We start from the raw sequence: 14331 nt of genomic DNA, 5'->3' as shown, positions 1-14331 counted from the left end.
CGGTGTTCCTGGTAGAACAGCCTGAGTAACTCCTCAGCAAACCTCAGCCTTCTCATCTGACATGGAAAAACATACCACATGGACTTGATCTATCTTATCCTGCTAAAAATCCCAGGAAAGTTTTCCCTCAGTCGTCTCCTAAAATCCCAGTCCTTGCTGCCTGGGCTGGGCACTCAGAGCTGGAATGTACGCAGCACTTCCGACTGTAGCAGTGTCATAGCCTCAGTTACGGCATCATTATCACGATATTATTAATCCATTTTGGCACAGAGGAGACAGTAGAGCAAGTCGGAAATTGCGGGAGATAAATAACGAGCAGTGGGTAGAAATTTGTGCAGGTCTGCCACATAGCTGAGAGCGAGATGAATAGAGTGCCAGATCGTAAGGAAATATATTAATTTTTACTGCTTATATTCACTAATCGTGTGTCCTATCTGGTACATCATGGCACACGTGCTCCAGTTCTGAGTATTGCTCCACAATATTTCGCAGGAATATGGTGAAAGGAATTAAAAACGCGCATTTACTGAAAGGCGGACAGGGATTGTTTCATTCCCGGGCCGTGCTGCCAACGCTTGGGACTCGACACGCCGAGCGGCTGCAAAAGCCTGTGATTTTATCCTTTTTCCTTACCGAGAAGAGAGCATTTCATTTATTTTTCCTTGGAGAAAAGAGCGCAGGTCGTGCCAGGCGCCCTTGGGCTGCGGGGACGCGGATCCGCCATGGCCTGAGGGCGGCCTGAGGGGAGCGGGGGCGGGGCCGCCGGGGGCGCGAGCCCGGGGGGGGCGTGGCTCTGAGGCAGACGCGGCGCGCCGGAAGCGCCGGCGCGCGCCGCACGCGGTGGTGGGCGTGGCCGGAAGTGCGCAGCAGCCGCGGCAGGCGGGGGGCGCCGCCATTACGCGGAGCGGAGCAGAGCCGAGCGGGCCGCGCGTCCCCGGCCGCCGCCGCCGGCACCCACAGGCGGGCCCGGGCCTCGGGGGGCCCGCCCGGCCCCCCCCGCCATGGAGGAGAAGGGCTTTGCCAAGGAGCTGGACCAGTGGATCGAGCAGCTGAACGAGTGCCGGCAGCTGAGCGAGAGCCAGGTCCGCAGCCTCTGCGAGAAGGTGAGTGCGGGGCCCGGACGTTGGGAGGGCGGGGTGGTGCCCGTGGCATGTCCGGCATTGCGAGACGGGGCCGTGGCCGGTGGGATATCGGGCACTGGGAGGCGGAGTGGTGCCGGTGGAGTACCGGGCGTTGGGAGAGCGGGCTGGTGCCTGTGGGATATCGGGCTTTGGGAGACGGGGATGCGACTGGTGGGACATCGGGCACTGAGAAAGCGGGTGGTGCTTGTGGGATATTTGGCGTTGGGAGGGCGGGTGGTGCCTGTGGGCTTTGGGAGAGCAGGATGGTGCCTGTGGGATATCCGGCACGGGATGACTGAGGTGGTTCTTACGCGATTGGGCATTGGGTGACCAGGATGCTGCCTCTGGGGTATCCAGCACGGGGAGACCGGGGTGCTGCCTGTGGGGTGTCTGACGTCCTGGTATCCTAGACGACATGGAGGAGCCACACGCTGGAAAATAAATTCCAAGTCAGTGAGGAAACCCTCTGACTTCCGAGGTGGGATCTCGGGAAGCAGAGGGAGCAGAGGTGAGACCCAAACAGAGGCTCGCAGCCTGCTGAGGGGGACCAAAATAGAAAGAGAACTGGTCGCATAAAGGACACTGTCTGCTATTCCGGACTGTGGTTCGGGCAGTCCTTGGCAAATGCCTGCTTGGATTTGTTTAGTGGAGGCTGGCAAGAGCCTTTTTTTCCCATCAGGAGAAAGACCCTTAGACTTGTGCTGGGTGTTGTCAGAGCAGTCCCATAGGTGTGTGTGAACCCTCCCTCAACACTGCAGTCTGTGACCAAGTGCAGATTTTCCTTGGCAGATGTTTCCAGCAGTGATCCTGACATCTACCTAACCTCCGCACAGTTTCTGTTTTCTTCCCCCCTTTTCATTTTTTTTAATCCCATGCTGGGGCTGTGCATTTGTTTTGTGCCTCTTTCCCCAGAGCTCCATCAGTTGTGAGGGAGCTGTGGCTGTTTGAGAAGCTGGAGTTGTGGCTGCTGTGTTTTGGGAAGCTGGAGGACGATGCCAGCAGACTGTGGCTGAACACAGAGGAAATAGGGAGAAGCTGGATAGGGAGAGCTCAGCTGGAGGTGGGGAGGGTGTTTGTCCTGCAGGTGACAGGTAGGTGTGTCATCTGTCACAGCACCTCGTTCTTCCAGGCTGCTGGAAACTGTTGGAAATGACTGGGGCATGAAGGAAACACTGTGCCGTGCTCTGACTTGGCTTGTTTAAGTTTTGGGGAGTGGTTGTGTCACCCAGGAGAGGAGCTTACAAAAACCTCGGGGTGTGCAGCCCTGCCACAAAGCTGGTTTAGTTGGTTTCCTTGAAATAATACTTGGAGAAATCCTTTCCTCCAAAACACTTTCCTAGCACCCCTGTTTTTGGGGCTGATTTCAAAGAGGCCAAGCACAGTAGTACCTCTTGCCTCAGGTTTCAGTTTGTGGAAGAACTCAGTACTAAAACAAAAAATCACAAGGAAGTGGGGGGAAAAAACCCCAACAGAATCCCAGAGTTACTTGTGTGGGTCATTCTTGGTTTTAAGTACTGGCATAGTGGACAGCGGTGAGGGAAGGGTTGGACATGATGAAACCGTGCCAAGTGATTTGGCACTCTTTAAAGCTGTTGAAATTTGCACCTGTAAGAGTGGCAGTCTGTCTTCACCTGCCCAGTGACAGCATCGCTTGAGCAGCCCCGTGTGCTTCATGCGGGTGATGGAGGTGCCACCTCGCAGCGTGAGAATGTTCTTCCTGTTCTGCTGGTCTTTAAAATGAAAATTAGCTCAAATCCTGCAGAAATTCAGAGGATAATAGAAGGATACATTCTGATCACTGCTGGGACTTGCACGTTTGGGGTGCAGGTGAGGGAGCTGAGAGCCGTCCTGCTTAATCCAGGCAAAAGGGTTTTTCACAAAGATAATGGAATGGGATATGAAAGAAGGCAAGGAAGAGGCTGTCTTGTGAATTAAACAAGCAGCCTTCCATAACCATCCCTCTCCTTGTAGCTTCTCTTTCCTTATTCTTTGAAGGTGTAAGAAGGGGCACGGTCCGGTTGTGCGAAATTCCCAGCGTGGTGTTGCGTCGTGGCTGGGAATCCTTCACCTCTGTTGGTGATGCTCATCCTGGGGGGTGCTGGCCCTGGTACCTCTGGGAGCACTTTGGCAGAGGCTGCAGGGTGTCACTGCTGCCTTGTTCCTGAAGGGTGGGACAGCTCCATCCCTGCCTTCCCTCTGGCTTTCATCTCCCTTGGTTGGTTCTCGTTCTGGACGAGCTCCCTGAGGTTTAATATCCTCAGCCCACCTGCTGGCATGATAGTTTGGTCTGTGGCAGTTGGTGGGATGGAGGTGCAGGTGAATTTTGATCACAAACTCCCATGCCTGGCTTCAGAGTCCCAGAGAAAGAGCCTCTGTGGGTCAGACCGATCTGAGGGAAAGAATCTTCCAGAAGGAGTGGAGTCTCCCTGCTGTCCAAGGCTCTTCAAAAGCACACAATGTTGAGGTGAAGGGCAAGCTCACAGCCAACAAATAGGCTGCTCTTCCAAGTCTCTTTGAGCACAGACATGGCAACCGTTGGTTTGGTTTATTTAATACAAGGGAGGTTTATTTAATAAAAACATCTAAAAGCTGCTGCTTTTTATCCTGACCTGGATATGGTTTTCATCCAGCACAAGTGGGATGCATGCACAGGAAGCTGATACCATTAGTCACTGTTTTCTGCAACAAAGGTAGCTAAAATTTGACTTTAAGGCATAGTTATTTATTAACCTCCTGGATTAAGTAAGTGATGATGATGCCAGGCAGCCTGCTTGCATCAGAGGTTTTTATTTTTGCTTTGTAATAATGCTTTTTATTCTAAGTCATTTGATTTCAGCGTTCACACTGCAGGCAGGTGCACTGGTTAGTCACTGCTTTTCTGGGGCGTTTTTGTTGATGCTGAACATTTTTAAGGTCTTGTTCTGCATTAGAAAATCATCGCATGAGGGCAAACTGGGACTCCCGAGCTCGAGCTAAACCAGTTCTGCAGAGTTAAAATGACAGACTGGATCTGTCCACGTGCACGATGAGTGTCCGCAGGGCGAGCTAAAATGGGCTGCAGGGGAACAGCTGGTTGGCAGCGCAAGGAGCTGCTCCTCGTCACCTGCCAGCTTCTCCTTCCTCATCAGGGGAAACTTCTGGATTCTCCTAGCACCACCATTTCAGTTCGTGGGCTGGGCCCCCTTCCTAGGATAGAATTAAAGTGAACATATTTGCCCTGTTCCTGTGGAAAAGGAGCCCTGCTGAGCTCCAGCTTGGAACAAACCCCTGCCTGTTGCTTTGTGCAACAGTCAGAAAACACGGAGCAGCTGTTTTGTGGATTTATATTTGTCTCTCCCAGAGGGTGGAAGCTCTCAGAAGGCGCTATAAATGCTTTTAGAGATGTGTGAGCAGAATTTGAGTGCTACTACTGCACTCAAATACAACATGTTCAGCAGTTCCCAGTCATGTTAGAAGTGTATGGCAGACCCCATGTCGCCAAGTCCATGGGCAGGATGTGACTTTAAGGATGAGGGTCTCATCCCTTGGGTTAGGTTCTGTGCAAAGAATGTGCTGGATGCAGTCTAAACTGCTCAGGGTTTAGTTCTTTCTTCCAAATATGTGTTTTTCCTAAAAGAGGTAAGGCAGCAAACACTGGAGTGGGAATGTAGGCTTCCTCAGGAAGCCCACAGAGGGTATCCTTGGGAAGCAGCTCCCTCCTGGTAGCACAGGATGAGCCTCAGCTCATCCTGAGCTAAGGGATATGGCAAGGAATACCCAGATCATCACCTGCTGGTGACTGCTCAGTGCTGGTGATCTTCCAGCCCTTTAGTTCAGATCAGATGGAGCCGTCCTGTGGGTGTTCCCTGTGCCTCAGATGTGCCTGGAGCGCCGATCAGCATCAGTCAGTGAGCTGGAGGCAGCACAACAAACCTGGTATTTGATAAGGATAATAAGGTGATGCAGATAGGCTACATTGCATGGCTGTAATTAGCAGAGGAGCTGCTGGGTGTGGAAGAAGAGATGACTAAATCCAGGGATGCCAGCCCTCCATCTGTGGTTGTTTTGTTGCCAGCTGGGTACAGCCAGGGAAGCTGGTTGTGGCTCCATATGTTCCAGTTGCCTCTGTCTTTGCTTTCCAGTTGTATGTGAGTTGCCTGTAGAAGTTGCTAAACTGTTGTGCTTGGAAGAGGATTGGAATTGCGGCAGGCAGCATGCGCCCTGGGCAAGGGAATCTGGTCTCGCTGTAGTAAACCTGCTCATCTCCGTGCCCTGGGATTTGGGAAACACCCTTTGTCTGTGCTCACCCACCAAACTGTTTTTCCAGTGGTCAGCTTGAGCAGCAGGGATGAAACTGGGTTTCCAGTGGGAATGCAGCGGAATAACATCACCTGCTTCTGGAGGAGCTTCCTACCTGTTTGTCCTAAATGTGTTTTTCTTGCCAGGCTAAAGAAATCCTTACAAAGGAATCAAATGTGCAAGAGGTACGCTGCCCCGTCACCGTCTGCGGAGATGTCCACGGGCAGTTCCACGACCTTATGGAACTCTTCAGGATCGGTGGGAAGTCTCCAGACACAAACTACCTGTTCATGGGAGACTACGTGGACAGAGGCTATTACTCAGTGGAGACAGTGACTCTCCTGGTGGCGTTGAAGGTACGGCTTGAGAGATTTGGGGCAAAACTCGGGAGCTGGGAACAATTTTCTCCAGCACAATTTGCTCCTCCCGCGACGCTGCCGTTGGCTTGAGTGTAACGGGTGTAAATTGATCCTTGTCAGTGGACACGTGCTGGGAGCAGAGTGCTTGTCTGCTGTTTGTGGTATTCCATTACTGTTTCTTTCCATCCCTGTGCTAAGGAAGCGTTTTCTCCGTCCCCAGGTGCGGTACCCGGAGCGCATCACGATACTGAGGGGCAACCACGAGAGCAGGCAAATCACACAAGTGTACGGCTTCTACGACGAGTGCCTGCGCAAGTACGGCAACGCCAACGTCTGGAAGTACTTCACAGACCTGTTTGATTACCTTCCACTCACAGCTCTAGTAGATGGCCAGGTAAGCCTGGGATAAGGAAAACCCTCCCTTCCATAGATTTCTGCAGGCTGTGTTGTCTGACATCCACACGAACAGTCCCAGACAAGCTCCCTTAACTTGTGATCTGAGGGCGAGATGGCTGGAGCTGTAAATGAGTGTTAACAGAGTTAAACGTGGCTGGGGTGGAGATCATTCTTCCCTTAACAATATGCACTTAATGGATTGCTCTTTTTTTTTCTGGAACAGATATTCTGCCTCCATGGTGGCCTCTCTCCATCCATAGATACACTGGATCATATCAGGGCTCTGGACCGCCTGCAGGAAGTTCCACACGAGGTAATAGGAAAGGAAATGCTTCAGAAATGTACGGAAAATGCAAATATATCTTCACATTGCAATCCCTTTAAACACACGATTACTCTTGGATTATGGCCTTTCCAAGAGCTAGAGCAGATGAACATTTGGGCAAAACACACATAAGTCAGCGTGCTTTGATTACAGCAGCCTACAAAAGGGGAGCTGTGTGGGTTTCTCAGCTGTTTCCCCCAGAATCACGGGGTTTTGGGCTTTTAGTCTGACTCCCAAGAGCAGAATTTGGCAGAGGAAGGTGTCCGCTATCTTCAGCCTCATCACAGATGTGGTTGTGAACTGTCAGCCACCGTGTGAAGCCACACTGTGTCCCCATCCTTCCTCCCCATCTAGTCCATCCTTTTCAACAGGTGTTTCACCTTTTTATCGCTTCCTGGGGCCTGAAATCTGGACTGAAAAACCATGCTTGGAGCTCCCGGGGCAGCTGGACTTTGTGTTGGGAGTGGCTGGGGCTCGCAGATGTGTGTTCAGTAAACTCCTCACATGCCTTGTGCCAAGAAGGACGTGCTGGCAGTCTTGTTAGTGTAAATAAACCATGTTTAAGCATCTTGCCAGTGATCTGACAAAGAACTCCGAATCTTTCCCAAGGGTCCGATGTGTGATCTGTTGTGGTCGGATCCGGATGACCGTGGCGGCTGGGGCATTTCTCCACGTGGTGCTGGCTACACCTTCGGACAGGATATTTCTGAAACCTTCAACCACGCCAATGGTCTCACACTGGTCTCCCGCGCTCACCAGCTGGTCATGGAGGTAGGGCAAGCACTCTACTAGCCAGGGCTGACAAAACAGGGGCCCGTGGAGGTCTCCGCTGGGATACCTTCCACTCACGGGTTGGTTAACACCTAAATCTTAAGCAGGTCAGTACCAAAGAGAGGCTCTAGTTATGTGAAAATGATAAACAACGTAAAATCACGTGCTTTGACCTGCAGCCTCAATAAGGGCATCTTCTGCCCTTTCCAAGCAAATTTCCCCCTCCAAGTAAATTGCCAAAGGGACCATGTCACTCCCCGTTTGTGGTAGGAATAATCTCCTTACACTCTGGCTGCTCTTGCTTTGACTGCTGCTGCATCCGACAGCCTGTCCTGTAGTACTCGGCAGTCAGATGTGACAGGGATTAGGCCATTTTTGGCTGTCCACAGGCTATTCTTGGATGTCTTGCTGGAAAAATGCCAGGTGGGTCAATGGAGCAGATGCATTTTTAGACTCCAGTACAGGTAGATCCCTTAAGCAGAAGCGTGTGTCCGAAGTCACTGGTATCCAGCAGGCAGATTGTCACTTGTGGTGGATGAAAGCTGAAGGCACCCCTAAAAGTCCCAAGGGTTTTTCGTGGTATGATCCATAATTTACAAGTGAGGAGCGAATGATCTCCTATAGACTGCTTGAAGCTGGTTTGCCAGGTACCTGCTGCTGCTTTTTGTGGTAAAGCACATATTTTGAAATGAAACGAAGTCAGTTGGAAATACTTCAAGAAATCTTCAGTTTCACAAGTGCCTCGGAGAGTTTCAGGCCTGAAGAGGAACTTTGGATGGGCTGAGGTTTAACAGAGACCTTTTCTTTTTCGCTCTCTTCCTGGCAGGGTTATAACTGGTGCCACGACCGGAATGTGGTTACCATCTTCAGTGCCCCCAATTACTGCTACCGCTGTGGGAACCAGGCTGCTATCATGGAACTAGATGACACTTTAAAATATTCCTTGTGAGTATCCTGGCTTGGGCTGGGCTCTCTTTCTGACCACTCTGTGAGGAATGGCTGGTCATACCCAAAGGGGTTCTTCCATGAGAAGCCAGCTCACACCACTCTGGAATTAATGTGTACTCTTGCCTTAAAATAAGCAATGAGTTAAGCTCCTCAAAGCTCCTCTTCCTGGCTGTCGGGAGAGTTGGAGCCTTTGCACTTCAATCCCTTTATTGCCTAAGCTTGATGGAGACAGTAAAAACAGATGGATTTATGTATTTGTTTTAATCTTTGGTAGCACTGAGCTTTGTAAAGAGGGGTGAGGGGGTCTGAATTGTGCATTGAGCTGCTCCCACGAGAAAGCAGTGACAGGCTGCTGGATCACTCTGATGAGTTTCAACTCCCGTGAATTCTTGTTTTGGGACTTGGAATGTTTTATGTGGAAGCAGCTGGGGTGAGTAGAGCGATAGCAGCAGGAGAGCAAGCCTGGTATTTATCGTGGGACTGCAAAATGACTTGTGGAGGAGGGTAAGTGATCCCTTTTTCTTTCCTGCAGCCTCCAGTTTGACCCAGCACCTCGTCGTGGAGAGCCTCATGTTACCCGTCGTACCCCAGACTACTTCCTATAAACCTCTCCCAACCTTTGTAGAAGGAAGTACACCTGGCATTTTAAAAAAGCAACAATATTTACACGTTTCTGTAAGAAATCAGGGTTCGTCTCAAATCCCCATCATGGACCAAAATGTGCCATACAGAGGACGAAGAGCATTTAGCACAACTTGAGACTGAATTCCTTACGACACTCTCTCTCCCATGCCCATCAGCCCGAAAGTCAGTTTGCCTGCTGTATTTGTAGTCATTGTTTTCCTTCTGGACTGTTCAGAGAGGAAAAGGTAACTCTTTAACAACACTTCATCTCCTTTGATGCTTCTTTGTACATTTTTAGTTCTAGTGTTTAACTGGCATGAATTAGAGTTTGTTTTCCAGGGAAGTGCACACTAACTTCATCCCCCACCACTCTTTATTTTATTGGAAAGACCGCTAAACTTAACTGGAGAAAGGAAGCGATTCCTGCTTGGGAGTACGTTGTCATAACCCAGATAAAAGCGTTCCCTTTTTAGCTCTATTCCCGTTCTGTGCTGATCCTGCCCCCTTTTTTTTTTTTTGTTTGTTTGTTTTGGGGTATTTTGTTTATTTTGTTTTCTCTTTTGTTATTCCCCCCCTTCCCCTCTGTATATTTGTCCTGGAAGTGCTTGCAATCCTCCTCGCTGTACCTGAACCAATAAACTCGCCGTTGTCAGCCCCAACACGTGGTGTCGTGCAGGGCCGGGAGGGGGCCGGCGCGGGCCGGGGGCGGTCCCGGGGCGGGGCGCCGGGGCCAGACCGAGCCGGGAGCGATGGCGGCGGCCGCGTACGAGCTGCTGGTGCTGGGCGGCGGCTCCGGGGGGCTGGCGGGGGCCCGGCGGGCGGCCGAGCTCGGCGCCCGCGTCGCGCTGGTGGAGCCGTGCCGCCTCGGCGGCACCTGCGTGAGTCGCTTGCGGGTGGACCCGCACCCGGCGCGGGGAGGGACGGGGCAGGGGACGAGTGACGCGGGGCCGGTGTCCCCACGCTGGCCCCGGTGACGCGGGGATGGTGGCGGAGCCCCCGGGCAGGGTCGCGGTGCGGGAATCCGGAGAGAAGGAATCGCCCTCCCGCTGTCCGAGCGTTGTGCAAGGACCTGCTGAAGCAGGACGGATCCCAATCCCCCATCTCCACCAGCTTCTTCCCAGCCGTTTTCAGGCAGGTGACAGGATGCCGACGGATCCTGGATCCGTGTAGGAGAACTGCAAGGCGGTAAAGTAGAACTCAAGAGCATGATGAGCTGCTAACAAGCCAAGAAACAAACTGGTTCCTCAGACAAGCTGGGGACAGGCTCTAGTTCTGTGCCCTAAGTGCATTCTGCTGGAAAAATTGCCATACTCTTAGAAGTGCAGGCAAGGGATGGCAAACACCATTCTCCTAGTAAATAATTTTTAGATTATCAGTGGAAAAAACCCTGTGTTTGAAGGCTCCGCCTTCCATATTCTCTTTCAAGGAAGTGAAGGAAAGTAGGCAAACCGCAAGACCTTGAGCCTCCCAAGGCGGTTACACCCCTCTTTTGCCAGGAATTCGTAATGCTGCCTTTGTTTTCCTGAGCAGAGCGCTTAGATGCAGTACCAGCCTGATGTGGGATGCTCTCTGGAGCACTGCCTTTGGAAAATTGGGCCTTGACACTGAGACTTGCTCTTATTCCCCCAGGTCAATGTTGGGTGCGTGCCAAAGAAGGTAAGGGTGTTCTGCCACCAGCTCTGGTGGCTTGGGTTGGGTCTGGTGTGGGTGCCTTCCAAGTTCCAGGGAGGTGCTGGCACAGGGTGTGGGGAGAGGAAGCAGGGCCTCTGAGGGTATTGAGCCATCGGGATGCTATGGGCTCTCCTGTGTCCTGTGGGTGCTCCGGGCAGAGGTGAGGAATCAGGAAGCCCGGAGTGGGTTTTCCCAGAATCAAAGCAGTCTTCCCGAGCCAACCTGCAGTTTGCGCGGGCAGGTGATGTGGAACACGGCGGTCCATGCGGAGTTTGTCCACGATCACGCTGACTACGGCTTCGAAACACCCGGTGTCAAGTTCAACTGGAGGTAAGAATGGAAGGGGTCAGTTGGAAACCAGCATCTCCCAGTGAGTGTCCCATGGGCAGCAGCCCGTTGTCCACTTCAGAGGAGTCCCTGCCCACTTCCAGGCTCCTGTGGGTTGTACAGAGCTGATTACGTGGCCAGGATTCTTACGGTGTGTTAGAGAAGTGGGATGGCAAACTGGCTGTGGGAAGAGACTCCGGAAAAGACAAATGCAGGGAAGGCGGGCACAGAAAGCTCGCTTTGGTGGGAAAAGGGTCACAGGGAGCCGGTTTTTTAGTGGCGTGGCTGCCACATGCCAGAGGGGTTGAGTTCACAGAATCATTAAGGTTGGAAAAGACCTCTGAGATCACAGAGCCCAACCTTTGACCAACCACCACCTTGTGAACTAGACCATGGCACTGAGTGCCAGATTCTTCCTGAGCTCCGAGGTTCACCTGCTGGCAGTGACGGTATTCCCTGCTCTGTTCAGGACCATCAAGGACAAGCGTGACGCGTACGTGCGGCGCCTCAATGACATCTATGAGAACAATGTCAAGAAGGTGAGCATGGGATCTGTTTATCCTGCAATCCGAGGGGCAAAAGTGATGGATTTTTGGCCAGTTTTCCAGCTTTTATGGGCGTCCTCCAGCTGTGGAAGCCCTGGCTCCATTAGCTGTCTCCTGCACCTCATCCTGCTGTTAATCCTATAACTGTTATCCCTAAGGCTCACATTGACATCATCCGGGGCTATGGCAAGTTCACTGCTGATCCTGAGCCAACCATCGAAGTGGAGGGGAAAAAGTACACGGCTCCTCACATCCTTATAGCCACGGGCGGGCGCCCGGCTGTCCCTTCTGACAGCGAAATTCCCGGTGAGCCTGATGAAATTCCCCAGCTCCCAGCCTGGAGAGAGGCTTATCCAGCCAAAGCAAAACAGGCTGTGGGAGGGGAAGTGGGACAGGTGAAGGGTGCGAAAGGGTCTCTGCTTTGCAGGTGCCAGCCTGGGGATGACCAGTGACGGCTTCTTCGACCTGGAGGAGCTGCCCAGGTAAGGTGGGATCCATCCCCCCAACAAGTGGTGCCAGCTCCAGGTGCCTGCACACGGCATCGTCGCTTCTCCACAGGCGCAGCGTCATTGTCGGGGCTGGCTACATCGCAGTGGAAATTGCAGGGATCCTCTCCACGCTGGGCTCCAAGTCCTCCCTGCTGATCCGCCAGGACAAGGTAGTGCCACCGCCTGTCCCCACCTGCGCTTCCTGCCCGGCTGTCAAATCCCAGCCCACCGGGGTTTTCTGGTTGTCACTTCCTGCTAAAGGAGGGCCTGAGTTGGCAGGGGTAGAGTGACGCAGCAGATGGTGGCACGGGAGCCATGGAGAGGCTGGGGGGGCCGTGTTTTAGCAGCACCCACCCATGTGCCCGGCATTTCTGCAGCCGTGCGTGTCACCGCATCTGCTCCCTTCAGCTTTATTTCAAGTCAAGACTTGAAAAGAGGAAGAAAGGAAAAGAAAATAATGGAGAAACAAAGAGAGAAGTTTGTTAACCAGAAGCACCCCAAACCTCCTGGGTTCCAGGAGCAGGAAAATGCAGGTGGAGGGGCTACCAGGCGGTACCTTCGCCTGCAGACCCTCATCTGACAGGGTTGGGGGGGATCCTTGCCCAGGTCCTGCGAACCTTTGACTCCCTGATCAGCTCAAACTGCACCCAGGAGCTGGAGAACACCGGGGTTGATGTCTGGAAGCACACACAGGTAGGAATGCACAGAGCAGCCCTGCGGCTTGCCCCATCCCTCCTGCAGAGGCAGGTGTTGATTGCTATTTTGGGTGCTGCTTGCTGGGCCACAGTTTTGCAGAATCCCTTGTTCTGCAGCATGGCTGTCATTGCTTGTTGCAAGGCAAAAGCCATCTGCACCTTCTCCTGCTGCTCCTGCTGTTCCCCTTAGGTCAAGAGAGTCACTAAGTCCCCATGTGGGCTGCTGGATGTGATGGTGACCTCAGTGGTGCCGGGCCACAAGCCGACAGAGGGGGTTATCCGGGATGTGGACTGCCTGCTGTGGGCTGTGGGGCGGGAGCCCAACTCCGAGGGGCTGTGCCTGGATCGAGTGGTGAGATGGCAGCACATCCCTTCTGTGCTGGTGGGAGGATCTCCTGGTGTCCCACGGATCTCCGGGGTTCCCTTGGGTCTCCGGAGCCCGTCACAGGATGGTGTTCCCACTACTTGGCCCCCAGCTGGGAGCACTGTGGCCACCAGCACAGGTGCCCCGTGGTCTGTCCCATCCCTTCTGGAGCACTTGAGGCTGCTGTTTCCCATGGCAGGGTGTGCAGGTGGACCCCAAGGGCCACGTGGTTGTGGATGAGTACCAGAACACCACCAGGAGAGGGATCTATGCCGTCGGGGATGTCTGTGGGAGAGCCCTCCTCACCCCAGGTACTGCGTGCCCCTTCCTTGCAGAGCCCCTCAGTGCCACACCGTGCCATGGCTCAGGCTCCCTGTCCCTCCCCGCAGTGGCCATCGCAGCTGGCAGGAAGCTGGCCCACAGGCTCTTTGAGGGCAAGCAGGACTCCCGGCTGGACTACGAGAACATCCCCACCGTCGTCTTCAGCCACCCGCCCATCGGCACCGTGGGGCTCACCGAAGGTGGGGACAGATGGGGCGTGGAGGGGATGAAGGGGCTCGGGACACTGGCTCAGAGCTGCTGCTTTGATGCTCGAGATGTTTCCATCTCCAGCAAGTGAGCCTTGACAAAAGGGCTTTGACTCCTCTTTGTAAATGCCCCGTGTGCACCCTTCTGACCCCCGTACTGTGGTGTCTGCCGCAGAGGAGGCCGTGGCCGCACACGGGAGGGACAACATTAAGATCTACAGCACGTCCTTCACTCCCTTGTACCACGCTGTCACCCAGAGGAAGGTGAAGTGTGTCATGAAGCTGGTGTGTGCTGGCAAGGAGGAGAAGGTGAGTGCAGGGCGTTGCGGGCACAGCTGGGGCATGGTGGGGACCATGTTTGGCTGTCCCATTGTCCCCGTGTGGTCGGCTCTTGGGCTGGGATCCAGCTCCCCCAGCACCACACCCAAGAGTTCAGCCTGGATTTCGAGTCTCACCTGGCTTCTCTCTTCTCCAAAGGTGGTGGGATTGCACATGCAAGGGCTGGGCTGTGACGAAATGTTGCAGGGCTTTGCTGTGGCCATCAAGATGGGGGCCACCAAGGCCGACCTGGACAACACTGTCGCCATTCACCCCACTTCTGCTGAGGAGCTGGTGACACTGCGCTGAGGCTGCGGGCACAGACACCCCGGGGATGGCAGCTGCAGCTGGGAAAAATGTTTGACGTGGTTTTAAAAGTGCCTTACTGCCAGCTGGGTGCCTAGAGGGCGTGTCTGTAATGTGTGCTTGCTCTGGAGTGGGAAGTAAACACGCTGATGCTGGCGAGTCTCTGCCTTTGGGTCTCTGGTGCCTGTCTCCCGCCGTGCCCAACCGCGGACGGTGCTGGCACGGTCTATGGATGTGGTTTTGGGGAAGGCTCGCAGTGGCCAGGCTC

The 14331-nt window shown here is 53.5% G+C and overlaps 2 protein-coding genes across 2 annotated transcripts; both read left to right on the top strand.

The window, feature by feature from the left end:
* Positions 1-868: 868 nt before the first annotated feature.
* On the top strand, positions 869-9481 carry PPP2CB (protein phosphatase 2 catalytic subunit beta). The gene is made up of 7 exons (XM_069012446.1): positions 869-1103; positions 5546-5755; positions 5979-6152; positions 6378-6467; positions 7089-7250; positions 8077-8195; positions 8731-9481. The coding sequence occupies exons 1-7, from the start codon at positions 1002-1004 to the stop codon at positions 8801-8803; spliced, it is 930 nt and encodes a 309-aa protein (XP_068868547.1). The 5' UTR covers positions 869-1001; the 3' UTR covers positions 8804-9481.
* Positions 9482-9546: 65 nt separating this feature from the next.
* Positions 9547-14229, top strand: GSR (glutathione-disulfide reductase). The gene is made up of 13 exons (XM_069012437.1): positions 9547-9700; positions 10452-10478; positions 10735-10823; positions 11290-11359; positions 11524-11671; positions 11793-11847; positions 11924-12023; positions 12460-12546; positions 12739-12900; positions 13112-13223; positions 13302-13433; positions 13615-13748; positions 13917-14229. Exons 1-13 carry the CDS (start codon positions 9572-9574, stop codon positions 14064-14066), a joined length of 1395 nt encoding a protein of 464 aa, XP_068868538.1. The 5' UTR covers positions 9547-9571; the 3' UTR covers positions 14067-14229.
* Positions 14230-14331: the final 102 nt, after the last annotated feature.

The sequence above is a fragment of the Aphelocoma coerulescens genome, chromosome 4, assembly GCF_041296385.1.
Source record: "Aphelocoma coerulescens isolate FSJ_1873_10779 chromosome 4, UR_Acoe_1.0, whole genome shotgun sequence".
Taxonomy (NCBI): Eukaryota; Metazoa; Chordata; class Aves; order Passeriformes; family Corvidae; genus Aphelocoma; species Aphelocoma coerulescens.
This window is presented reverse-complemented; position numbering and strand designations above follow the sequence as displayed.